The sequence below is a fragment of the Dendropsophus ebraccatus genome, chromosome 3, assembly GCF_027789765.1.
Source record: "Dendropsophus ebraccatus isolate aDenEbr1 chromosome 3, aDenEbr1.pat, whole genome shotgun sequence".
Taxonomy (NCBI): domain Eukaryota; kingdom Metazoa; phylum Chordata; class Amphibia; order Anura; family Hylidae; genus Dendropsophus; species Dendropsophus ebraccatus.
Genome location: NC_091456.1, coordinates 4,498,959 through 4,526,342, shown reverse-complemented (window position 1 = coordinate 4,526,342; position 27,384 = coordinate 4,498,959). Strand labels below are relative to the sequence as shown.

General features: G+C 47.7%; 1 protein-coding gene across 1 annotated transcript in view; it reads left to right on the top strand.

Annotated features, from left to right (window-relative positions):
• Positions 1–1,813: 1,813 nt before the first annotated feature.
• CCDC60 (coiled-coil domain containing 60) overlaps positions 1,814–27,384 on the top strand; it is a 131,573-nt gene continuing 106,002 nt past the window's right edge. Inside the window, exons 1-2 of the mRNA XM_069960692.1 lie at positions 1,814–2,393; positions 25,200–25,325. Of these exons, the coding sequence (XP_069816793.1) occupies positions 2,109–2,393; positions 25,200–25,325 (411 nt within the window). The 5' untranslated portion in view covers positions 1,814–2,108. The remainder of the gene's footprint in view (positions 2,394–25,199; positions 25,326–27,384) is intronic.

Genomic DNA, 27,384 nt, shown 5'->3' with positions numbered 1-27,384 from the left:
CAATTAGAGAACATGTTGAAAAATCTAAATGAATGATTTCTCGCTCATCGCTTGATCATTCGCTGTTTATACGAGCTGATTAACGCTCAAAGGCAAAAAATTGAACAATAATTGTTCCGTGTCAGGGTTCATTTACACAGAAAGATTACCTGCCAAAGATTTGAAGCCAAAGCCAGAAATGGATTTGAAAAGAAAAATCGCAGGCTTTCCTTTATGACCTGATCTCTGTTTATAGTCTGTTTCTGGCTTTGGCTTCAAATCTTTGGTAGATAATCTGTCAGATAATCTTCCTGTGTAAATGGACCCTAAAGGCACCATATTGGGGTCTTCATGTCTATGTGATGCCAGCCTTACACATTTACACAGAACAATAGTGGTTACTAAGATCCTTTACTCCATGTGATCCCAGCAAATGAAGGAACCATGTGGAATTACACTGAACGATTAACAAGGATTTTGGTGTCAGCATCAAACAAACGATGAACGGCTTCTCGTTGGTCATTTAATCCTTGCTGCAGTTACACAAAATTATCATTTAAATTCTAACAATAATACAAGAAGTTGCCCGATAAATCGTCCAGTGTAATCGGACCCTTAGTTACTGTGCTGCTCTGTATAGAAGGGGTCTGGGTGAAATAACTGGAGGGGTACATTAGCCCTGTGCCCTGGGGTTTAGTGACATATCCGGTTAGATACTGTATCCTATAGCTGTAAGGACACATGGAGTAACTAATTGTCCTGAGGCAGAAGCAGCTCTAATAGGTGAGTGTGGTCTCCTGGCCATTAGTCTCCCAGGCTGCGGCAGGTCTCCGGGACGGAATTCACTTCTCTTTATGTTGTCTGCAGTCTCTCAATATAGTCCTATACGAAATATCACTCCCCTCCTCCATGCAGTCCTATGTAATCACTCCCCTCCTCCATGCAGTCCTATGTAATCCTGTCACTCCCCTCCTCCATGCAGTCCTATGTAATCCTGTTACTCCCCTCCTCCATGCAGTCCTATGTAATCCTGTCACTCCCCTCCTCCATGCAGTCCTATGTAATCCTGTCACTCCCCTCCTCCATGCAGTCCTATGTAATCCTGTCACTCATCTCCTCCATGCAGTCCTATGTAATCCTGTCACTCATCTCCTCCATGCAGTCCTATGTAATCCTGTCACTCATCTCCTCCATGCAGTCCTATGTAATCCTGTCACTCCCCTCCTCCATGCAGTCCTATGTAATCACTCCCCCCCTCCATGCAGTCCTATGTAATCCTGTCACTCCCCTCCTCCATGCAGTCCTATGTAATCCTGTCACTCCCCTCCTCCATGCAGTCCTATGTAATCACTCCCCTACTCCATGCAGTCCTATGTAATTCTGTCACTCCCCTCCTCCATGCAATCCTATGCAAGTTGTCACTCTCTCCTCCATGCAGTCCTATGTAATCACTCCCCTCCTCCATGCAGTCCTATGTAATCCTGTCACTCCCCTCCTCCATGCAGTCCTATGTAATCCCTCCCCTCCTCCATGCAGTCCTATGTCATCCTGTCACTCCCCTCCTCCATGCAGTCCTATGTAATCCCTCCCCTCCTCCATGCAGTCCTATGTCATCCTGTCAGTCCCCTCCTCTATGCAGTCCTATGTAATCCCTCCCCTCCTCCATGCAGTCCTATGTAATCCTGTCACACCCCTCACAACACTCCTCAGTGCTGACAAAAAAAAGCCCGGGAACCCATCAGATTGGAGATAGCCCCGCCCACACAAGAGGCTGGTCACATGGGCATGATGTCATCAATGCTCTTCCATCAGACAGTCCCTTGTACATAACAGACGCCTCACGACACACAGTCTTCTCCCTGTCTGTCCCTCACAGACCCGCGCACCTCAGCACAGACACACAGACACGTACAGCTCTGCAGCACTATACTGCACTGCAATCCGTAAGACCACGCCCTTCTAACAAAGCCCCGCCCCTTACCATGACCTCATCCCTGCCAGGCGCAGCCTCCAGCGTCCCCGTAACCATAGTGACCAGGCTGCTGCCCGGGACACACCGAGCCGTCCCGTCACATAGTGAGGAGTAATCGGGGGATTAGTGTGTGACAGCCCGGGGGAGCAGGGGGGACATGCCGGGCAGCCACAGCGACCCCCGGAGCTACGTGCTCCTCAGACCCCTGCCGACCCCCAGCGTGAGGGGCCAGAAGGTGCAGGCCCGGAGCTCCTCCCACTACACCAGCTGGGGCCACCGCAGCCGGGAGGAGGTGTTCAGAGACAACTACTACCGCAGGCAGAGGCAGCTGGCCCAGCAGGGCTACAGCGCCCCCAACCACAAGCCGTACGAGGACCTGGGGCGCCCCCTGATCCTGGAGGCCAAGAGGCTGATCCTGCACTCCCTGGGGCAAGAAGAGCAGGTAGGGGGCAGATAATAGAGGCTACTGCACTATGGGTATAAGGAGCCATTCACACAGGGCGGAAACGCTGACAACTCACATCTGTATAATCTGCATAGAAATCCGCAGCCAAAGCCACAACATCTGCAGATTACTGTGCATCCCCCTGCAGACTGCAGATTACTGTGCACCCCCCCCCTGCAGACTGCAGATTACTGTGCATCCCCCTGCAGACTGCAGATTACTGTGCACCCCCCCCTGCAGACTGCAGATTACTGTGCATCCCCCTGCAGACTGCAGATTACTGTGCACCCCCCCTGCAGACTGCAGATTACTGTGCACCCCCCCTGCAGACTGCAGATTACTGTGCACCCCCCTGCAGACTGCAGATTACTGTGCGCCTCCCTGCAGATTACTGTGCACCCCCCCTGCAGACTGCAGATTACTGTGCGCCTCCCTGCAGATTACTGTGCACCCCCCCTGCAGACTGCAGATTACTGTGCAACCCCCCTGCAGACTGCAGATTACTGTGCGCCTCCCTGCAGACTGCAGATTACTGTGCACCCCCCCTGCAGACTGCAGATTACTGTGCGCCTCCCTGCAGACTGCAGATTACTGTGCACCCCCCCTGCAGACTGCAGATTACTGTGCATCCCCCCTGCAGACTGCAGATTACTGTGCGCCTCCCTGCAGACTGCATATTACTGTGCACCCCCCCTGCAGACTGCATATTACTGTGCATCCCCCCTGCAGACTGCAGATTACTGTGCGCCTCCCTGCAGACTACTGTGCATCCCCCTGCAAATTATTAAGGATTCCCCTGCAGATTACTGTGGATTTCAGGTGAAATCTGCAAAAATAAAATCCTGCAGATACTAAAACTTGTTCCTTTATTCTAATCTGTTTTTATTTTCTGACTTTTTGTCCATTGTTATGGGTTTATGGGGGCGGCCATCTTGCCTTGGCTGTTCTTAAAGGGGTTATCCAGCGCAATAAAAATATGGCCACTTTTCCCCTTACTGTTGTCTCCAGTTCAGGTGCAGTTTGCAATTAAGCTCCATTTACTTCAATGGAACTGAGTTTCAAAACCTGCACCCAAACTGGAGACAACAGTAGGGGGAAAGTGGCCATGTTTTTGTAGTGCTGGATAACCCCTTTAATTGCAAACCGCACCTGAACTGGAGACAACAGTAGGGGGAAAAGTGGCCATGTTTTTGTAGCGCTGGATAACCCCTTTAACAGCATTTAGTGACATGCTTTACAACAAGACTCATGGACATAGACGACAATAGACAGACTCTGTCCCCTCGAGATGAATGTGAGACATTACTGAGCGCGCTTTGTGACCTGTCAAAGGAGCTGCTATTGTCTCCTCTATCTACTGGTCACATGACGCTGCAATGCTGTACAGATCACTTTACAGCAGCCTCCTGTTATCACCACAGACACAACAGGAATGAGAACTGTAGGATATCAGGATTATTTTATAATATGGATAGAAAAATGGAATATTAGGGAAAATGTCACCAAAAATTGTTCAAAAATCTGTTTAGCATAAAACCATTATTTGTACAATGAGTTGTTTTCTGATGACACTGTCCCTGCAGAAGTTGGATGCCGCCCTAGGGAGTCCTGGAAAACATGGATACAGCCAGAGGCTATGACTGCTGGGGTCTGTACTACCGTATAGCATCTTGTGCCTCTGGTGTTATATGGGAGCGCGGCAATGCTCAGTGAGCTGGAGGAAAGAATCATTTTTACTTAGAAGCAAAGAGACTATGTAGCGGCATGTACAGGTCCATAATATGGCTCCACAGGGACTCACTGTGCTGTAGTATAGTTATTGTTACTTAGAAGCAGACTTACTATATGGCGGCATTCATCGTTCCTGCACATCTATAATATGGCTCCATAGGGGCTTTGTGTGCTGTCATATAGCATTATTCTTAGAAGCAGAGGGGCTATGTGGCGGTATTCATAGTCCTGCGGGTCCATAATATGGCTCCATAGGGACTTGCTGTGGTATAGAATTATTCCTAGGCGCTACGTGGCGGCATTCATAGTCCCTGTAGTTCCGCTTTATAGCTCCATAGGACTTGGGTGCCGCAGTATAGAATTATTCTGAACTTGCAGCAGTGGCACTATGTGGCGGTATTTATAGGCCATGGAGATCCGTAATATGGACTTTTCCTTGCAGTGGGCATGGAAACAAATAATGTTTAGTCATAAAGTTAAATAGTTATCCAGGATTAGAGAAAGCCCAGCTCCTTCCATGCCTGGTGTTCCAGCAGGAGTCTGCCCCTGTACATAAAGGGGGCCCCATACTGTATAGGGGACACTTATCAAACCTTGTGCAAAGCATCACCTGTAGCAGCCAATCAGAGCGCTTCTTCCATGATTGAAAAGGTCTCAGAAAAATGAAAGCTGGAATCTGATTGGTTGCTATAGGCAATGGATCCATTGATAACTCCATTGAGAGCTGTGAGTCCGGCGGCAGCGTCTCAGATTTCCACAGACACGATCCCGCATCTTAAGGCTCTATTACACGGGCCGACATTGAGGAGCAAATGAGCAATGTCAGCGCTCGTTTGCTCCTCGTTCCCTGCTCGTTGCTGCCACTATTACACACGGCAGCAGCGAGCAGGTGAGTGCGGGAGGGGCCGCGGGGGGGCTGCCCGGGTGATCGCTGATCGTCCAGGCAGCCCATAGGATATAGCAGCGGTCTGCTGCCACCGCTCCTATTCCACGGAGCGACAACAGCAGATCGCTGCTATATCAGTCGCTTGTCTTTCAACGCGTTAAAAGACAAACGACTTCAACGATCAGCCGACATGAACTATGTCGGCCGATCGTTGCCTCCTATTCCACGGGGCGATTATCAGCCGTAACGGCCGATAATCATTCAGTGGAATAGGACCTTTATTCAGAGCCGTCTCAGAAGAGAAGATGGCGGTACAGCTGCAGATATGGGCACGACGCCATATCAGCCAGCTCCTATAGACGTGAGGGTGAGGCCTCCCTGCACCTTATAGTGTGTGTGTGCTGGTAGGCGTTGTTGTGCGTATAAGCGAGATGCCAGTCTCCATTGTCACCGTATGTCAGCAGGAATCCCCGGTAATCAGGATGGCAGCTGACGGCCAGAAGTCACAATTACTGGCGTGTGAGAGTCACATTCTGCACATTTTGTCGGTACGCGTCTCGTCTGCAATATACCTCAGATAAATGTGCGAAATTGGAGAGATTTTAATATGGTCCCGTTTACCATTCTCCATGAGTGACATTGATTGGCCGCACTACGGACGCCATATATTAAGGCTAGACCTTCACTTTAAAGTACTTAGGGCCCTATTCCATGGGAGGATTATTGTTCGAAAAATCGTTAGATTGTTTGTAATTGAACAATAATTGTTTAGTGGAATAGAAGACAACGATTAAACGACCAATGCAAAATTGTTAATCGCATGATACAATTTGGACCTGTTTTTATTGTTGATCGTTTGCAAATCATTCACGCATTGTTCAGTGTAATAAGACGTTGTTCAGTCGTTTCGCAGTAGCGACGACAAGACGACCGTAAGAACAATTATAAGTAACCATCATCGCTCCATGTAATTGGGTGAACGATTTCAGGTCGTTCGCCATAGTGGTCTTTGAGATCGCTTATCGTTAATCGCCGAAAAATCCCTTTGTGAAATAGGACCCTTAGGGTGCCTTCACACGTACAGGACAGTATCGATGTGAAATCCGCTGTGACTGTCTGTAGTGTCATTTCCTAGGATTTTCATTCTGCTGTAGAGAATTTAGCCCCCTGCCCACCTAACCCACCGCTGCCGGGATAGTACATTATCTGTCCACACTCCCGCCTGCTTCTCTGGCCCCCGGCTCCCTGACATCCCGCTCAGCCAATCAGTGGCTGGGAGGGAGGAGCAGACGGCAGTGCGGACAGGTAATGTCTTAGCCCGGCAGTTAAGTAGCTGGTGGCGCAGGTGAGGACTAGATTTAGAAGGCGGTACGTCACCCAGGGGAGATGATATCAGAGCACTGGGGGTCCTGGGCCCGCCACCAGCCCACCAAGCAACCTCAATAACATATATAGAAAATGCAACAAATCTTGGGAGTTGTGGTTTAAACAATGGCCCTCACCAGTGGAATCAGCGCAGCGGCGCCCATCAGGTCATATAAAAATATTTATCAATTGATGAGATACATCTGCTTGAAAGGGAAACTATCAGTAGGTTCAGCCGCACAAACCCGCTGACATGTCCCTATAGCTGCCTTACTCCTGGTTGGTGCACTGGGGGTGTTCCTCAGCTCCTCCTACGCCTACGTATGCATGGTCATCTATGCATGAGCATGTCTCGTTCAGCACCTGTGCTCCTGGGAATGCACTTCAGAGTCAACGGGACTGAGGAACGCCTCCAATGAAACAAAGGAACTGATTTGCATATTTCTTGAATGAATTGCTCTAAAATAGCGGCATCTGGAAGAATAGGAACACCAGCCCCTGAGTGAGGAGGTAGGGGGCTACAGGGAGATATCGGCAGGTTCATGTCAGTTTCCCTTTAAACCATATTTGTTGACTTTCCTGGGTTGATATATATGTGTTGTGTGTGGCCTGATGTATCCAATGGACGTCCCCACGTTTCTGCCTGTGTTATTTGTCCGTCCAGCTGAGGGATATGCTGCTGTTAGAAGTGATGGCACCGGACACCATCCCGATCCTATAGGAAACCATGAGGAATCTATGAGATCAGCTTTGTCAGCAGTTTCCTTCCAGCGATGTTGTACAATACCAATGGGAATCATGGCCGTGGGGGCTGGGAATGAAGCTTGATGTGGATTGTGATTATGTCCCCGAGCAGCGACTCCTCAGTATCACGGACCGCTGGGCCAAGCTCCACTAAGAAAAACTATTTTCTGTTTTATCATCTGGAGTCAATGGAGCTGAAAACCTTCCTGTGACATTGATGAAAGTTCTTCATGGTAGTGGTGGGGAAGATCAAGTAGAATCATAAATCAATGTAAATGTTATCTCCCCCTCCCCATCATTAGAACCCGTGTCTAAAAACCCATTCATAGCACATACATTCTACTTACAGATGTTACATGAAGGAAAGCTCAACCCGGTTATTGGCGCCTTGGTGAATGTTTTTTTTTTTTTAAATGTAGTAATTGCTTGTTTTATAAAAAGAGATGGAAAAGTCCCCATACACATTAGAAGAAGCAGTTTTAGTTATAGGGCACCACCCTCTGGCCCTCCTAATGAATATTAAAGGGGTACTCTGGCAAAAAAAAAAAAATATTTCAAATCAACTGCTTTCAGAATGTTTTATAAATTTGTAATTTACTTCTATTTAAAAAGTCTTAAAAGTCTTTTAGTACTTATCAGCTGCTGTATGTCCTGCAGGAAGTGGTGTAATCTCTCCAGTCTGACACAGTGCTCTCTGCTGCCACCTCTGTCCATGTCAGGAGCTGACAAAACACAGTAATCAGTGAACTCGAGGAGATCAGTGAAAAAATTCCAATGAAGTACTCAATCAAGAGTCTCCACTGATGCCCCCCAAAATTTAAATATGCAAAACAAGAGTCCGTGGAGTCTCGGTTGCGAGTCTCAAAACACAGGATAGCCAGATATCTCTAGCCTGTTGCCACAGGGTGCCTCCATGATGGGGAGAGCACCACACCACCCTGATAGGTAGCCCCTTAAGTCCCACTCGGTTGTGAGTATTGGAACATAAATAGGGAAACAACACGGTGGCCCCTTTTTGTCAACGTCTAACTGCAGGTGTGAGTATTGCAATCATGACAAGGGCTTGCCAAGGCAGGCATCCACCCACAGACAGCCGTTTTGGGGTATTTGCCCCTCATCAGTGTGGAGCAGAATTCTGGCTGGTGGAGACTCCTTGAGTTCAGTGATTACTGTGTTGTGTTGGTTGATTTGTCATTGCCCCAACTAGCCAGAATCCTGCTCCACACTGGCGAGGGGCAAATACCCAGAAACGGCTGTCGATGGATGCCTGCCTTGGCAAGCCTTTGTCATGATTGCAATACTCGCACCTTGAGTTAGGTGTTGACAAAAAGGGGCCACCGTGTTGTTTCCCTATTTATGTTCCAATAGGACTTAAGGGGCTATCTATCAGGGTGGTTTGGTGCTCTCCCCATCATGGAGGCACCCCTTGGCAACAGGCTAGAGATATCTGGCTATCCCGTGTTTTGAGACTCGCAACTGAGGCTCCACGGACTCCTGTTTTGCATGTCAGGAACTGTCCAGATCAGCAGCAAATCCCCATAGAAAACCTCTCCTGCTCTGGCAGACTGGAAAGAATACTCCAGAGGTGGCAGCAGAGAGCACTGTGTCAGACTGGAGAGAATACACAACTTCCTGCAGGACATACAGCAGATGATAAGTACTGGGAGACTGGAGATTTTTACATAGAAGTAAATTACAAATCTATATAACTTTCTGAAACCAGGTGATTTGAAAGAAAAAAAATACAACTAGAGGAAACTCTGCTAACATCAGTTAGGAGGGGCCGATGGGTGCACTGAAGGCAGTAGCCCTGACCCCAGTCATTGAAAGTCCTCATATTACTCGGTACCCACTGGCTCCACCCTCCCCCTAGATGCCCTCCGCGCCCATATCTCCGTCATCCCCAAAGACGGCAAAGACCCCTCATTGTGCCAAAATTACCGTCCCATTTCCCTCCTGAACCTGGACCTCAAATTCTTTTCTAAAATTCTGGCGGCTCGTCTTACCCCATTTCTCCAAGCCATAATACACCCTGACCAAGTAGGGTTTATGCCCATGCGAGAGGCCCGCGATAATACCATTAGAGCCATAAACATCGTCCATCTAGCCCGCTCCTCTTCCCTCCCCGTCATGCTTCTGTCCACAGACGCGGAGAAGGCCTTTGACCGTGTAGCCTGGCCCTTCCTCTTTGCCACACTGAGGCATATTGGTCTCGGGCCTCACATGCTGGAGTGGATAGGCTCTTTATACTCCCACCCCTCGGCCCGGGTTTCGGTCAATGGCCTTCTCTCAGCTTCCTTCCCTATCACGAACGGTACACGACAGGGCTGCCCCCTCTCCCCACTGATCTTTATCCTGACCCTGGAACCCTTCCTCAGGCATGTGAGGCGTAATCCGGACATCTCTGGGGTACGGGTGGGGCCGGTGGAACACAGAGTTGCGGCTTACGCGGATGACCTCCTGTTCTTCCTTACCCGGCCCATAATCTCACTTCCTAACCTGCTGTCAGAACTCTCCCGCTACCAGGCCCTCTCTAACTATAAAATTAATCTCCAGAAGTCGGAGGCTCTCAACATATCCCTCCCCCCCGAGGTAGCTTCCTCTCTCGAGGCGTCCTTCCCCTTCCGTTGGGCCCGCTCTTCCCTCAAATATTTGGGGGTACAGCTCACCCCTTCCACATCTGACCTGTACAAAACGAACTTCCCGCCTATGCTCCAGACGATAGAAGGGGACTTGCTTCGCTGGCACAGAGGCACCTTCTCCTGGTTTGGCCGTTGTGCAATTTTTAAAATGAATGTCCTACCTCGCTTACTATACCTCTTTCAGGCCCTCCCGGTCACGGTGCCTCTGTCATACTTCAGGCAACTCTCCTCACTTCTTACTAAATTCATATGGGCTCACAAACAACCACGCATAGCAAAGACAGTTTTATATCGCCCCAAATCAAAGGGAGGTCTGGGACTGCCCAACACCTATCAATACTATGTCGCCTCCCACCTGTCCAGAGTGCTGGACTGGCACCGTCACTCCTCCTCGAAGCTATGGGTGGATCTGGAAAAGGCAGTTGCTCCAGTGTCTTTGCTGGCAGCTCCCTGGCTCCCGGCCTCCGCCAATCTTGTGAGCTCCCACCCCACTATTGCCCCGACACTCCGGGTCTGCCATAAGCATCTCTCCGCTAGCTTCATGGCCCCTCACCCTTCTCCCCTGTTCCCAATTCTGGATAACCCCTCGTTCCGCCCGGGGATGGAAGACCCTGCCTTCCGCACTTGGTCCCGGGAGGGTCGCTTTCGTGCCCAATCCTTTCTCAGGGGCACAGCATGGCCCTCGCTCTCTGACCTTAACGCCCTTAATGACCCCACCCCCTTTGGGTTCTGGAGATCACTTCAGCTCCATCACTTCCTACGTACCCTTCCCATGCCCTCCTGCTTTGCCCGTCCACACACACCTTTTGAATCCCTGTGCCTGGGCTCCGGCCCTCTCCGACACTCTCTTTCCACCCTCTATGCCATGTTGGGCTCACCCCCCGATCAACCATCTCCCCCCTTTCTCGGGGCCTGGGAGGAAGACTTGAACACCTCCTTCACCGCTGTACAGGTGGACAGAGTGCTCCGGTGCACGCATTCCTCCTCGATCTCCTCCCGCATACAGGAAGCGGGCTACAAGCTCCTCTCCCGTTGGTACCGGGTGCCTGTTCGACTGCACAGGATCTTCCCTGAGGTGTCCCCACAATGCTGGAGGGAATGCGGCGAGGAGGGCTCCCTCCTCCATACGTTCTGGAGTTGTCCCAGGTTGGAGTCTTTCTGGAAAGAGGTTTGGCGTATTGCCTCCACTTTTACTGACTACCCCCTCCCTTTCTCGCCTGCTCTTTTCCTCCTGCATGTGTCCGACATCCCTCTCAAAAGTTACCGTACCTCGATTCTCCGCCACCTGATCAATGCCGCCCGGGCCTGTATACCCGCTCTGTGGCGCCAACCTGACCCCCCTAGCCTTGCACTGTGGATACGGAAAGTGGAGGACATCAAACATATGGAGGACCTGACTGCTCAACTTCATGCCCGAAACTCTAGGTTCTTTAAGACCTGGTATTACTGGGAAAGGTTCACCGAGTCTCCTGAATATAGGTCTCTGCTGGCTAAGTGAGGAGCAGCCTACCTCTTTCTACCACCCCTCTCTGCACTTCCCCTCTTCCCATCCGCCCCCCCCCTCACTTTCCCCCCCTCCCCCCCCTTTCTTTTGTTCTCTGTTGGTCTCCGGACCTTTCCAAGGTCGAGCGCTAGCTCACTCCCTATCCTTTATGTAGGTTTGATATGCCAAATGGGTGTACTTTATGGGAGCCGTGGTTAGGTTTGTCTGCATTATGTGTCTGTATATGATTATTTCAGCGCCCTGCGAGTCGCCAATTGTACCCCCCGATGTATAAAAATTTAAAAATGTAATAAAATTTAGAATTAAAAAAAAAAAAAAAAAGAAAGTCCTCATATTAAATAAGCTTCTAATATCCTGGAGAACGCTGCTATGGAAGAAACACCACATAAAAACATCAAAAGAACTTGGTCAGCTTTACTATTACAGATAGATAAATATCTTATTTTTTCCTAAACTCCCGAGCCTTTCCAGTCTAACCATTCATTAACATGGGACCCCGTGTGCGGCCGCTCTCTCCCCCTCCATTACAGTTTTGCTGTTCACACAGTGAGGAAGCGGAGTAGAGCTCCAAAAGAAGATAAAACCCTGCAATAAATTTGTCATTTAGATGATGAAGCCGCACAAATGGATCCAATTCCAGAGAAATAGGCGGAAGAAAAGCCTGGAAAGCGGAATATCGTTTTAATTCTAGGTTCCCGTCTCTACTCAAAGAGCGAATGTGCCAGAACGACACGTTTAGTAATTAGACAACAAAAGGCGAATCAAACTTTCTGCCGTTCGATTAGCGCCGGCCTCGCTTTATTTTTACATTTAAAGGAAGAATAAGCAAACATTTTGGTAAAAATATATAAAATCAGCGGAGCGATGTTAGCGTAATGTGATGTTAGGATAAATCCATTTGTGAATGGAATCATCAGGAAATATTGTTTAGCTTAGGAGTATGTTTATGGAGGCCATTAAGGTAGGCAGTGCGGCGCGCATGCTAATTACCCAGCATACTGCAGCCGTGATCAGACCATTCACATAAGCCAAAGCAGAGACGCTGTTTATTATCTTTTTTATAGAAAACATACTTGTAGTTTCCCGTCTACATAATAAAAATCCTTTAACTAGATTTGCATTTCCAGGAAAATACGTAGTGCTTGAAAAGAGCGCCCTTTTACCAGTGACTTCCCTTTAAGAGAAACTTTAACCCTTGATACCCTCCCTTTTAAGAGCGACTTGGGTAGCGTCCCTTTAAGACCGACTTGGGAACCCTTCCCTTAAGAGAGACTTAGGTACCCTCCCTTTAAGAGCGACTTGGGTACCGCCCTTTTAAGAGCGATTTGGGTACCCTCCCTTTAAGAGCGACTTGGGTACCGTCCCCTTAAGAGCGACCTGGTTACTGTCCCTTTATGGGGGTATGGGCTCTGCTACATCACTGACTTAGCTCTGCTACTTTACTGACTCACCTCTGCTATGTAGTACGGTTGTCGACTCTGCTACAAGAGATACAGATTGCTGAACTCAGGGAGACCAGCCAAACAACAACACTGCCGGCTGCTAGTGAAAGCGCTCAATGCAGTGAAGTCCTAGGTGCATTGCCCCCTGGGAAACATGAATATGCAAAAGAGGAGCCCATGGAGCCTCATTGAAGAGTCTCAAAACACAGGACTAGCCAGATATCCCTCCGGGAAGGACCCAGCCAAGGGGCAGCTCCTGTTAGGAAACCACCATATTAAGTGGCCCTATAAGTCAATGTAATGACAAGGGATAAACCAAGGCTAGGTAGCCATCCACATACAGCTGTTTTGGGGTGTTGCCCCTCATCAGTGTGGAGCAGGATTCTGGCTTGGTGGGAGCAATGCCTAGTGGAGCCATAAGAGAAACAGATTGTTGATCTCAGGGAGAACAGCCAAACGACAACACTGCCGGCTGCTAGTGAAAGCGCTCAATGCTGTGAAGTCCTAGGTGCGTTGCCCCCTGGGAAACATGAATATGCAAAAGAGGAGCCCATGGAGCCTCATAGAAGAGTCTCAAAACACAGGACTAGCCAGATATCCCTCCGGGAAGGACCCAGCCAAGGAGCAGCTCCTGTTAGGAAACCACCAAAACCACCATATTAAGTGGCCCTATAAGTCAATGTAATGACAAGGGATAAACCAAGGCTAGGTAGCCATCCACATACAGCTGTTTTGGGGTGTTGCCCCTCATCAGTGTGGAGCAGGATTCTGGCTTGGTGGGAGCAATGCCTAGTAGAGCCATAAGAGAAACAGATTGTTGATCTCAGGGAGAACAGCCAAACGACAACACTGCCGGCTGCTAGTGAAAGCGCTCAATGCTGTGAAGTCCTAGGTGCGTTGCCCCCTGGGAAACATGAATATGCAAAAGAGGAGCCCATGGAGCCTCATGGAAGAGTCTCAAAACACAGGACTAGCCAGATATCCCTCCGGGAAGGACCCAGCCAAGGGGCAGCTCCTGTTAGGAAACCACCAAAACCACCATATTAAGTGGCCCTATAAGTCAATGTAATGACAAGGGATAAACCAAGGCTAGGTAGCCATCCACATACAGCTGTTTCGGGGTGTTGCACCTCATCAGTGTGGAGCAGGATTCTGGCTAGGTGGGAGCAATGCCTAGTGGAGCCATAGTAGAGCCATAGTAGAGCTCTGCTACAAGGCTGGCTCAGCTCTGCTACGTAGTGCGGGTGTCTGCTCTGCTACATGGCTTCCACATCTCTGCTATGTAGTGCGGGTGTCAACTCTGCTACACGGCTGGCTCAGCTCTGCTGCGTAGTGCCGGTGTTGGCTCTGCTACAAGGCTGCCTCAGCTCTGCTACGTAGTGCGGGTGTTGGCTCGGCTACACAGCGTTTACAGTGTGGCCATTATTTCCAATGGGCTATTATTTCCTAGGGGAAATTAGAGGTTTCTAACCAATCGAAACCAAAAATAGATAGCACACCTGTCACCGCTAATGGTTTCGAAACGAAGAGTCTGTGCGCAAAGTGGTTCGGGCTGTATTAATCACAGAAGAATGGCTGGAAGAAGAAGAAAAAGAAGCAGAAGAAGAATACGGATTACAATATACAGTAGTGCTTTTTCAAGCACTATAATTATATTTGAACACAGACAATAAGCAGATGGCATATTCTACTGTACAAAGTTCTAAAATGACTGTCAAGAGGGGTTGTAGATGGTAGATTACTGTATACGGAAGTCACATCTATTAGTATATACTGTATGATAGGAGCTTTAAAAACTTTACACCTAGGGCTGGGCAATTATTCAAATTAAAGGGGTATTCCCCTCAAACATAACTTCTGATATGTTGCTGCCCATGGTGAGACTAAAAATTCCTTCCATAATTATTAATTATTCAGTCTCCTTCCCCCAGTTCTTAGCTGCTGCTTTCTGCTGAAGGCACAAAAGTCTGTGTGTGAGCTTTTCTCTCTGTCTCCCCCCTCCCTTTTGAGACAGCTGATGTAAACAAGTCCCTGGCAGGCTTTAGCTGCAACATTGTAGCTTCTTTGTAATGCTGGTAGGGTTAATCACAGTGAGTTCATTAGCAACTTGACCTCAGATTAACCCTCCCGGCATTACAAAGAAGCTACAATGTTGCAGCTAAAGCCTGCCAGGGACTTGTTTATATCAGCTGTCTCAGAAGGGAGGAGGGGAGACAGAGAGAAAAGCTTACACACAGATCTTTGTGTCTTCAGCAGAACGCAGCGGCTGAGATCTGGGAGAAGGAGACTGAATAGGTAATACGTATTTAAGAAAGTATGATTCTCATCACAGAAACATATCAAAAGTTTGAGCGGAATACCCCTTTACTTCCCTTAGGGGGGCTCACAGTTAGATTATTTTTGACAATTACAAATTCAGTACACAACCCCCCCCCCCCCCCCAAAAAAAAAAAAAAAAAAAAAAAAAAACATTCTTTGCTCTCTGCTGCAGATGGAGTTGACCGTCAGCGAAATTTTAATTGTTGGCCTGTGGGAGGTGGACTTCAATAGTTGCTGGAGACATAATCTCTGAGGAGAATGACAGGACTTAAAGGGGTACTTCATGGGGAAAAAAATTTCTCAAATCAAGTGAGCAAGTGGTGTATTCTTTCCAGTCTGACACAGTGCTCTCTGCTGCCACCTCTGTCCATGTCAGGAACTGTCCAGAGCAGGAGAGGTTTTCTATGGGGATTTGGTGCTGCTCTGGACAGTTCCTGACATGGACAGAGGTGGCAGCAGAGAGCACTGTGTCAGACAGGAGAGAATACACCACTTCCTGCAGGACATACAGCAGCTGATAAGTACTTGAAGGTTTGAGATTTTTAATGGCCACTGTCTCCTGTTATAAACCAACAGGGGATGTGATATAAAGCATGTTTGCAATTTGCATGAATTAATATTTTTTCGTTTTCATGCTGTATAACACAGCTATACTCTACTATATCCAGGTCCAGTCTCCTGAAGGCAGCTATATGACAGCTATTCTTACAATATCCAGGTCCAGTCTCCTGCAGGCAGCTATATAACAGCTATACTTACAATATCCAGGTCCAGTCTCCTGCAGGCAGCTATATAACAGCTATACTTACTGTATCCATGTCCAGTCTCCTGAAGGCTGCTATATACCAGCTATACTTACTGTATCCAGGTCCAGTCTCCTGAATGCAGCTATATAACAGCTATACTTACTGTATCCAGGTCCAGTCTCCTGAAGGCAGCTTTATAAAAGCTGTACTTACTGTATCCAGGTCCAGTCTCCTGAAGGCTGCTATATAACAGCTATACTTACTGTATCCAGGTCCAGTCTCCTGAAGACTGCTATATAACAGCTATACTTGCTGTATCCAGGTCCAGTCTCTTGAAGGCTGCTATATAACAGCTATACTTACTGTATCCAGGTCCAGTCTCCTTAGGGAAAGCTATATACGAGCTATACTTACTGTATCCAGGTCCAGTCTCCTGAATGCAGCTATATAACAGCTATACTTACTGTATCCAGGTCCAGTCTCCTGAAGGCTGCTATATAACAGCTATACTTACTGTATCCAGGTCCAGTCTCCTGAAGGCAGCTATATAACAGCTATACTTACTGTATCCAGGTCCAGTCTCCTGAAGGCTGCTATATACCAGCTATACTTACTGTATCCAGGTCCAGTCTCCTGAAGGCAGCTATATAACAGCTATACTTACTGTATCCAGGTCCAGTCTCCTGAAGGCAGCTGTATAACAGCTATACTTACTGTATCCAGGTCCAGTCTCCTGAAGCTTTTTAGTCTTGTGCTGGTTGAAAAAAGAGACTAAATGCAGGAGGTCCTGGTTATCTGCGCTCACAGAGAAGTCATCATGTTATTCTCACTATAACAGGAATACCCCTTTATGTTTATATTCACATTATCATTCAGAGCTTTTATTGGGGGCTCATTTGGGGTGGTGAGGTCATGATGTGAATTTTTGCTTCGCTGAATGAGAATTATTCCTATTAGATTTATGTTACAAGATGCTAACAAAACATTATAGGAAGAACTACCCAACAATGGGACATCTTAGAATTGTCCCAGCTTGACCAACCCTGCCTATATTCCCTATCATGAAAGTTATAGAGGGGCCCCACCTGTGATCCCCCCCATCATCTCCTCTTTAAGACTCAGAGCAGGGATATTGCTCCTCTCTGCCACAATCATGCTGCCATTGTTTCTGATTTGATATAAGCTTGTATGTGTTTCTTGTGTAATTACTGGTGGGCCTTACCATCCTGCTCTACCATTAATACCCAGGGGCATCTGAGTATGGGGAGCCATCATTTGGACCCTGGTAGGGTGGCTGCTATAGGTTAAGGCACCTGCAGAATAGTTACCTGTTATTTTGTGTTTAAGAGAAACTGTGAATTGGAATATATTAAGTATATAGTTGAATACTAGTTAAGGGGTTCCTTATTAATGGAATATCCACCCCTGAACCGAACCACAAAATGTCAATTTACCAGATCAGTTGAGCATGGATGCACAGTGTACAGAATATACACATAAATCCTCCAAAGGAGCCTCCTGTCTGTTTTGATTTTTTTCCCCTTTAAAGTGATATTACATATTAGATATTAGATATACATACATTCAGGAATCTTTACTATTTTTTGTAGTTGTGATCATCTTGGAGACGGCCGCAGATCTTTCAGTGTTTGCCTATTCTCCAGAATACTGTGCAGTGGATATGATCAGGGCCAGCCTTAGGGTTAATGACACCCTGTGTGAAACCTTTTTTTGCCCCCCGACCCCCTTAAGGTAACATAAAGCTCCTTCACCCTTCCATGCCTCCAGACAAGACCCATCAACCGACCCCCCCCATGCAAACAACTACCCCCCCAGCCATTTACGCAACTAACACCCCTAGCCCCCCAAACAACTAACACCCTCAGCCCCCCAAACTACAGCCCCCACCCAACTACAGCTCCGCAAACAACTACCAGCCCCCCACACAACTACAGCCCCCACCCAACTACCACCCCCCAGCCCCCCACACAACTACATCTCCCACCCAACTACCACCCCCAGCCCCCCATACAACTACAACCCCCACCCAACTACCACCCCCCAGCCCCCCACACAACTACAGCTCCCACCCAACTACCACCCCCAGCCCCCCCACACAACTACAGCCCCCACCCAACTACCACCCCCAGCCCCCCACACAACTACAACCACCACCCAACTCCCACCCCCCAGCCCCCCTCACAACTACAGCTCCCAACCCTCCCCCCCACACACAACTATCACCCCCAGCCCCCCACACAACTACCACCCCCAGCCATCACTCCCGCCGAGAGTTTTCTTACCTGAGTGCCGGCGTGACGCACGTCCCCTCTCTGATTGGCTGGACGTGCGGTCCGGGTGACGTCATTCTCCCGTGCCGTGCAGGGGATGAGAGAAGCAGAGCGCTATTTGTAAGTAGATGTGCAGTGCATCTCTCTGCCGGAGCGCCCCCCAGCTGGCCGGGAATGAGGCGCCCTGTGCAAGCACACAGGTCGCCCACCCCAAAGGCCGGCCCTGGATATGATACACTCGGTAGTATCAGCCATGGATTCATGATGTCTGATAGAAAACAGGATTGGAAAGAACCATCACCATGGCGGGAGATTTATGAAGGTTGTGGCCCGGACGTACGCCAGCCGTATCCCCCGCACACCATGGTAAAACTACACCACCAAGTTTTGTTGTGCCAGGTGCAGGGCATATGCCTCTTAGTAAGCCCGCTGGTGTCAGGGGGGCGGGGCTTTATTTAAAACTGACACATTTTATTTAATCTCCCCTGTATCTTTATGCCATTGCTGAAGCAATCCACTTTTTTCTTTATTGGCTGCAGACTCGTCCATGTACTTACCCAGGATGATCGCTTTATTCCGGTGCTCCGTTGCCATTGACCTCCTGCTGGCACACGCCTGGCCTGTTATCTGGCTGTCCCGTATCTGAAGAGGTCGGAAGCCAGTGTGAGCAAGCGCTCATAGGGATGCCTTCAAGATGGGGAAAATGAAGGTAGTCAGGAGAGATGGGATCTCAACAGCGCCATAGCCCTGGAATAACACAGTGCGGAAACGATCATCCCGGGGGACTATACGGGTAAGGCTGCAGCCAGGGAGCCAATAAACAAAAAGCAGAGTGCCACTTTAAGGAAGAAAACTATAAATTCTGTTATAATTCATTAAAATGGGAACTGATTAAAAAAGGGGATATGATACAATCTGTGAGCAGCAGGATCAGCACTTAGAATGACGTCAGTGGGAGGGGAGTATATCGGGGTTATCAGCGGGAGGGGAGTATATCAGGGTTATCAGTAGGAGGGGAGTATATCAGGGTTATCAGTAGGAGGGGAGTATATCAGGGTTATCAGCGGGAGGGAAGTATATCAGGGTTATCAGCGGTAGGGGAGTATATCAGGGTTATCAGCGGGAGGGGAGTATATCGGGGTTATCAGCGGGAGGGGAGTATATCGGGGTTATCAGTAGGAGGGGAGTATATCAGGGTTATCAGCAGGAGGGGAGTATATCAGGGTTATCAGCGGGAGGGGAGTATATCGGGGTTATCAGTAGGAGGGGAGTATATCGGGGTTATCAGTAGGAGGGGAGTATATCAGGGTTATCAGCAGGAGGGGAGTATATCAGGGTTATCAGCGGGAGGGGAGTATATCAGGGTTATCAGCCGGAGGGGAGTATATCAGGGTTATCAGTGGGAGGGGAGTATATCGGGGTTATCAGCGGTAGGGGAGTATATCAGAGTTATCAGCGGGAGGGGAGTATATCAGGGTTATCAGCGGGAGGGGAGTATATCGGGGTTATCAGTAGGAGGGGAGTATATCAGGGTTATCAGCTGGAGGGGAGTATATCAGGGTTATCAGTAGGAGGGGAGTATATCAGGGTTATCAGCTGGAGGGGAGTATATCAGGGTTATCAGTAGGAGGGGAGTATATCGGGGTTATCAGCCAGAGGGGAGTATATCGGGGTTATCAGCCAGAGGGGAGTATATCAGAGTTATCAGTGGGAGGGGAGTATATTGGGGTTATCAGTGGGAGGGGAGTATATTGGGGTTATCAGCGGTAGGGGAGTATATCAGAGTTATCAGTGGGAGGGGAGTATATCAGGGTTATCAGCGGGAGGGGAGTATATCGGGGTTATCAGCGGGAGGGGAGTATATCGGGGTTATCAGTAGGAGGGGAGTATATCGGGGTTATCAGTAGGAGGGGAGTATATCAGGGTTATCAGCTGGAGGGGAGTATATCAGGGTTATCAGTAGGAGGGGAGTATATCGGGGTTATCAGTAGGAGGGGAGTATATCGGGGTTATCAGTAGGAGGGGAGTATATCGGGGTTATCAGTAGGAGGGGAGTATATCGGGGTTATCAGTAGGAGGGGAGTATATCAGGGTTATCAGTAGGAGGGGAGTATATCGGGGTTATCAGCGGGAGGGGAGTATATCGGGGTTATCAGCGGGAGGGGAGTATATCGGGGTTATCAGCGGGAGGGGAGTATATCGGGGTTATCAGTGGTAGGGGAGTATATCGGGGTTATCAGTAGGAGGGGAGTATATCGGGGTTATCAGTAGGAGGGGAGTATATCAGGGTTATCAGTAGGAGGGGAGTATATCAGGGTTATCAGCGGGAGGGGAGTATATCGGGGTTATCAGTAGGAGGGGAGTATATCAGGGTTATCAGTAGGAGGGGAGTATATCGGGGTTATCAGTAGGAGGGGAGTATATCGGGGTTATCAGTAGGAGGGGAGTATATCAGGGTTATCAGTAGGAGGGGAGTATATCAGGGTTATCAGCGGGAGGGGAGTATATCAGGGTTATCAGCGGGAGGGGAGTATATCAGGGTTATCAGCGGGAGGGGAGTATATCAGGGTTATCAGCGGGAGGGGAGTATATCTTCTTTTACTTATTTGTTCCTGCCAACCCCTTTGTGCTGCACCTAGTTTTGGCCTAAAAGGGGTAATATTGTGGATTTTGTTTTTTTCTAGCAAGTCAACTGGTTTCAGAAAGTTGTATAGATTTGTATTTAAAAATCTCCAGTCTTCCAGTACTTACCAGCTGCTGTATGTCCTACAGGAAGTGGTGTATTCTCTCCAGTCTGACACGGTGCTCTCTGCTGCCACCTCTGTCCATGTCAGGAACTGTCCAGAGCAGGAGAGGTTTTCTATGGGGATTTGTTGCTGCTTTGGACAGTGGCCGGGAGGATTTCTTGGCAATATGAATGGTGTCCGGTGCATCCCCGGGAGGAGAGGGTAAGTATCAAAAGCTTTGTGGTACGGTGGGTTCTTCCCCAGTCTCCTGCGTGAGGGCTTCCCTATAATATTTTGTTTTGGCCTCCTGTTCTAACCTAATAATTGCATTTTATATAACTTTTGAATGATCTAACAATCCAGAATGATAAATAATCCGACACTGTCATCTTCTCTTAATGTCGGAGAACAGGAACCTTCCAGTGTCAGAAAACTCGGGAGCGCTAATGATGATTTACTAAATGTTCTCAAATCCCTTCAAGTCCTGCCCCGACTCTAGTATATTCTCACTCCCTCTGTTCACATTAGATCAGCCGCTATTTTCGGTGTTGGTAGACATATAAATGTCTCCCTCATCCATCTTCCAGGCGGCCGTTCTGCTCACTCCGAGCACTAAGTATTACTTGATGTCAGTAAATCTGATCGGCCGGGCCGGGGCGGCTTTTTATGGCTCGCAGAGAGCAGATGAGTCAGGTGACTTTGGTAGACGAGTTATAAAACATCTAAAATTGTTCCTCGGCGATCGGTTTGTGCTTCAGTTTCTATTTCTGGCGCCGTGAAATGAGATGCAGAAACATTCTGATAATTTCATAAAGTGGATGGAAAAAAACAGCAGAGTGAGGTATCGGATGTGAACGTCTTTATTGGCTCCAATCAGATTTGTGACAAGAAGCACTTGAGTAATTCTCTGGAGTTGTAATTAGCAGCTGATGGCCGCGACCGTGCGCGGAGCTCCTCCTCATCTTCATTACACTAATGATTTAATTTTCCGCAGACCTTTTTGAGACGACTTTCTTTCGGGACGGTAATGCGCGCTGACATGCATTTAACTCCTCTAGTGTTCGCGCTCACGCCTGAACAACTTTCTGTCAACATCGCTAACATTGAAAAGGTTAAATCTCTTCTACTTCAAGTCACAATATTGCAGCTTTTTGGTTTGTTCATAAAAATAACTAATTTCGGCGCCATAAAGTTTTGTAGATTGGAAAAGGAGCGAGTACTTAATGTTACTCCCGTTCTGGAGAAGGGGGGATTTTTGGATGATTTGCTATGAGCGATAACCTTTAATGAGGAACGTCGAGATAAAATGTATCATCAATGCATAAAAATCTCATCTGATATACAAATGAAGTGTGTGTTTAATAGTCATATATATATATATCTCAGGAGATGCGTCAGGCTCACGGACACTTAAAGAATCAGTAACCTGGGTACACTGTTTCCTATCGTTGCGTTGTAATTGTATTTAAAGAGTCACTGTCGTGTTTTTTTTTTTTTTTTTTTTTTTTTGCAGAAATCAATAGTCCAGGCGAATTTAAGAAACTTTGTAATTGGGTTTATTAGGCAAATATGCCATTATCTGCATTCAAAAAGACTTTCCCCAGGTCCCCCCTCCCTCCTATCTCTCATTCACTGCTCATATCAGGAAATCTCGACTAGTTCATATCAGTGGAGCCCTGTGTAACCTATGGAGAGGGGAGGGGGGAGGAGGAAGATTAGTTGGCAGTAGAGAGCAGAGAACAAAGGATTGCACAGTGGGAGTTGTATGAAAGCCGGTATTCAGAGGTCAGAGAGGTCAGTGCTGACTTCAGAGGAGATAGCCCGGTGATGTAGCTGTAAATTAACTCTTTGTTGTCCTGTTTTGGTGCCTCATTTTCCTCCACCCCTCCCCTCTCCATAGAGAACAATGAAGACAGGGAGGAGAGCTTTAAATTGCTTTTTCATGATAAAAATGCATTTTTTGGCTAATAAACCCAATTGCAAAGTTTCTCAAAATCGCCTGTACTATTGATTTAAAAAAAAATTTTAAAAAAAAGGAAATGACAGTGACAATCGTGTATGAACTGTAAAATTTCAATGATACTGTAAGGCTGCATTCACACTACGTTCAGTGTACACTTACAGTTTATGAATAGACCCTCTACTCCTGGTGCGTAGCCTGGACAGATACATAGGCCCTGTATAGACCCTCTACTCCTGGGGCGTAGGTTAGGCAGATACATAGGCCCTGTATAGACCCTCTACTCCTGGGGCGTAGGTTAGGCAGATACATAGGCCCTGTATAGACCCTCTACTCCTGGGGCGTAGGTTGGGCAGATTTTTTTCCCTTTCCCTTTTTTTATTTGTGATTATTTCCAATAAAGTTCTTTGTATATATAAGTGAATTTTCCTCATTTTTTTTTATATATTAGTACCGGATGGGTCTATAGGTGTTCATTTCGAATAGTAGGGACCATTCGGGGATCCCCCTTTCTTTTTGGGTACTGTTTTTTTACTGTAGAATTCAGAATCTATAGGTGTATTCTATAGGCAGTTACATAGGCCCTGTATAGACCATCTACTCCTGGTGCGTAGGTTGGGCAGATACATAGGCCCTGTATAGACCCTCTACTCCTGGGGCGTAGGTTGGGTAGATACATAGGCCCTGTATAGACCCTCTACTCCTGGTGCGTAGGTTGGGCAGATACATAGGCCCTGTATAGACCCTCTACTCCTGGGGCGTAGGTTAGGCAGATACATAGGCCCTGTATAGACCCTCTACTCCTGGGGCGTAGGTTAGGCAGATACATAGGCCCTGTATAGACCCTCTACTCCTTGTGCGTAGGTTGGGCAGATACATAGGCCCTGTATAGACCCTCTACTCCTGGTGCGTAGGTTAGGCAGATACATAGGCCCTGTATAGACCCTCTACTCCTGGGGCGTAGGTTAGGCAGATACATAGGCCCTGTATAGACCCTCTACTCCTGGGGCGTAGGTTAGGCAGATACATAGGCCCTGTATAGACCCTCTACTCCTGGGGCGTAGGTTAGGCAGATACATAGGCCCTGTATAGACCCTCTACTCCTGGGGCGTAGGTTAGGCAGATACATAGGCCCTGTATAGACCCTCTACTCCTGGGGCGTAGGTTAGGCAGATACATAGGCCCTGTATAGACCCTCTACTCCTGGGGCGTAGGTTAGGCAGATACATAGGCCCTGTATAGACCCTCTACTCCTGGGGCGTAGGTTAGGCAGATACATAGGCCCTGTATAGACCCTCTACTCCTGGGGCGTAGGTTAGGCAGATACATAGGCCCTGTATAGACCCTCTACTCCTGGGGCGTAGGTTGAGCAGATACATAGGCCCTGTATAGACCATCTACTCCTGGTGCGTAGGTTGGGCAGATACATAGGCCCTGTATAGACCCTCTACTCCTGGTGCGTAGGTTGGGTTAACCTCAGGCCCTCCAGCTGTTGCAAAACTACAATTTCTATCATGCTTGGACAGCCATAGCCAAGCGCCACTATGTTTCGGGGTCCTACCGTTTCTAAAGCTTGAGGAAGGGCAGGACCCCATACGTAGTGACATTTGACGTCCTTGTCTTGTTTCTTTCGGAGAGTGAGAGTCTTCTATGAATTGTGAGTACTGGGGAGCGCTGCGGCCGCGGCATGAAGACTGAATCTTGCTGATCCTGAACACTGTGGTGATGTGACAGGTTCTTATTCTTATAACCCATGGGTGTATTTTCGCATTTTTGGCAACTAAGAGACATTTAAGCAGAAAGAAGTTCTGTGTCCTATGTGATTTATTTGTGCTCTGATGTGAGCCTGGCGGATCAGTATGGTTGGACACTCATCACACAGTGCAGCAATTGGCAGGTTATTACCTATAGACTTTTCTTGTTACCTTTAGCAGACGGTCTCTGACCTCTTCCTGCACTTCTAGGACTGACCCCAGGGGTCTGTACCAAATAGACCATGCTATGCCTGACTCGGATTGCCGACCCAGACTGTATTGTACTGCTAGGTCCACTGGGCCAACCACTTCTCACCACAGGACCATGGTTGTGGAGTGACCTGGAATGACGCACGCAATGATCAGAATATAGGCCCCCCTATTTCGTCAGGCTTACTTCCAAGGCTTGGGGCTGCTGGGAGGAAGCGCCGGGAGCACAAGGCTTCCAATGTCTTCTGCTCCCTGGACAACTCCTTTAAAGCTCAAAAGCAAATGCGAAGGATTAGTCAAACTACAGAGCGGTAGAAACAAACTTCATATAGCGAAACATTAACAAACAGTGCGAGCGGGAGTTACCATGGCGACTCTGTAAGCTTAATTAAAGTGTCTGACAACGCTTTCCACAACCTCAGAGGGTCGGATTTTATTTTGCTAATATGTGAAATGTAAAGTATCCTCATTATCTTCCTCAAGTGTTCATCAAGCCGCTCAGCATTAGCGCTGCCACCAACAGTACAAGCAAAATACAAAGCTTCCTCTGTCTGGAAGGATATTGGAGACGCAAAGCGAGAGGCGAGATTCATCTTCAAGCGTATTATAGTCTGTTTGCTCTTAAAACAACTGGTTTGATATTAAACTCAATAAAGCCTGCGAGAAATATTTATTAATATATTACCCCAAACCATCTCCTGTTCCAACCAGCTCCACAGCAGTGTATATATATATATATATATATATATATATATATATATATATATATATATATATATATATATATACAAACTATTTTGATAGTTTGTGTCGCAGGGACTTAAATCCCAGTAGTATATATATGTATATATATATTGACATAAGATACTTATTTACATTAGTGTTCTGGCTTTAATTATTGGTAGACCTTTGATGGATCCAAATGAAACAGCAGATCCCATTGAGGGTCTCCCAGGTTCCTGTTGGGTTTCCAGTGCTATCGGGACAATAGCGATTTCTGCCTCTTTGTGGAAAGTATCGATCAAGCGATAGGTAGAATATCATGAAGTGATTACCCTCTGCCAGGCCGTGGATGTGCAGTAATTATCAATGGCCCTGTTACAGTTGCAGCGAATGGCCTGCGCAGAGGGTAATGTGTGCAAGATATACTACCTGTAGCTGACTATTGCTGGACACTAATACAGGATGCATTGGACGTTAAAGGGAACCAATCGTGAGGATTTAGGGTTCTAAATTGCAATAATAATGTTCTAAAGAATGCTGCAGCGTTTCCTACCATGTTAACTGCTTTTTTCTTTGCCTCCTGTATCAAATCAGCTTCAACTAGTCACGTAGATGGCGTCTCTCCCTCAACTAGTCACAGCTCCCGGCCTGTAATCGATCCCCTCTTCGCTGTAATCCCACCTCTTTGGGCATGATTCACAGGTCAGGAGCCTGCCACATCATTCAGAGGCGGGGTTACAGTGCGGAGGGGAGTGGTTACAGCCTGAGAGTGGTGACTAGTCGAGTAAGAGATGCCACCCACATGACTAGTTAGTGCTGATTTGCATACAGTGTGGGAAGGAGTACTACATTTTCAGTGAGACAACATTCTTCAGAACGTCATTATTGTAACTCAGAACCCTAATCCTCATGATCGGTTCCCTTTAGAAGAAAAGTCTGGCCTCAGCTGGCGGCAGGGGAGAGAGTAACAATGAAGGATTGCTTACCTCTCCCAGTGCCTGCGATAAGCAACGGGACCAGCCTCAGAACCCTCGCTGAAAGGCATTTTCCCCCGACTTAAGGGAAAATGTCTGTCCTGGCTGATGGACAACCCACTCAGCCAATCGGTGTCTGAAGCCATTCCATTAGGCGGGTTTTGATGTGCGAAGCGCTGGGGTCGGAGTGGCAATCCAGAAGTGAAGAGGCACAGTGAGAGGTGAGTTAATACCCATGCTTACTTTCCCCCTGTCTCCGGCCATTTAAAAAAAATGTTTAAAGGAGAAGTACGGCAATAATTTGTCTTTAAGTATTGTATTGCCCCCCCTTCTTTCCCTGCACTTACTACTGCATCAAGGCTTCACTTCCTGGATAACATGGTGATGTCACTTCCTGGATAACACGGTGATGTCACTTCCTGGATAACATGGTGATGTCACTTCCTGGATAACATGGTCATGTCACTTCCTGGATAACATGGTCATGTCACTTCCTGGATAACATGGTCATGTCACTTCCTGGATAACACGGTGATGTCACTTCCTGGATAACACGGTGATGTCACTTCCTGGATAACATGGTGATGTCACTTCCTGGATAACATGATGATGTCACTTCCTGGATAACATGATGATGTCACTTCCTGGATAACATGGTAATGTCACTTTCTGGATAACATGATGATGTCACTTCCTGGATAACACGGTGATGTCACTTCCTGGATAACATGGGGATGTCACTTCCTGGATAACATGGTGATGTCACTTCCTGGGTAACACGGTGATGTCACTTTCTGGATAACATGGTGATGTCACTTCCTGGATAACATGGTGATGTGCTATCCAGGAAGTGACATCACCATGTTATCCAGGAAGTCAAGCCTTGATGCAGTAGTAAGTGCAGGGAACAAAGCCCTTTATAAGTATGTCCTCTAATAAGTGTATATTGGGGATTTGTATAACTTTTGGGG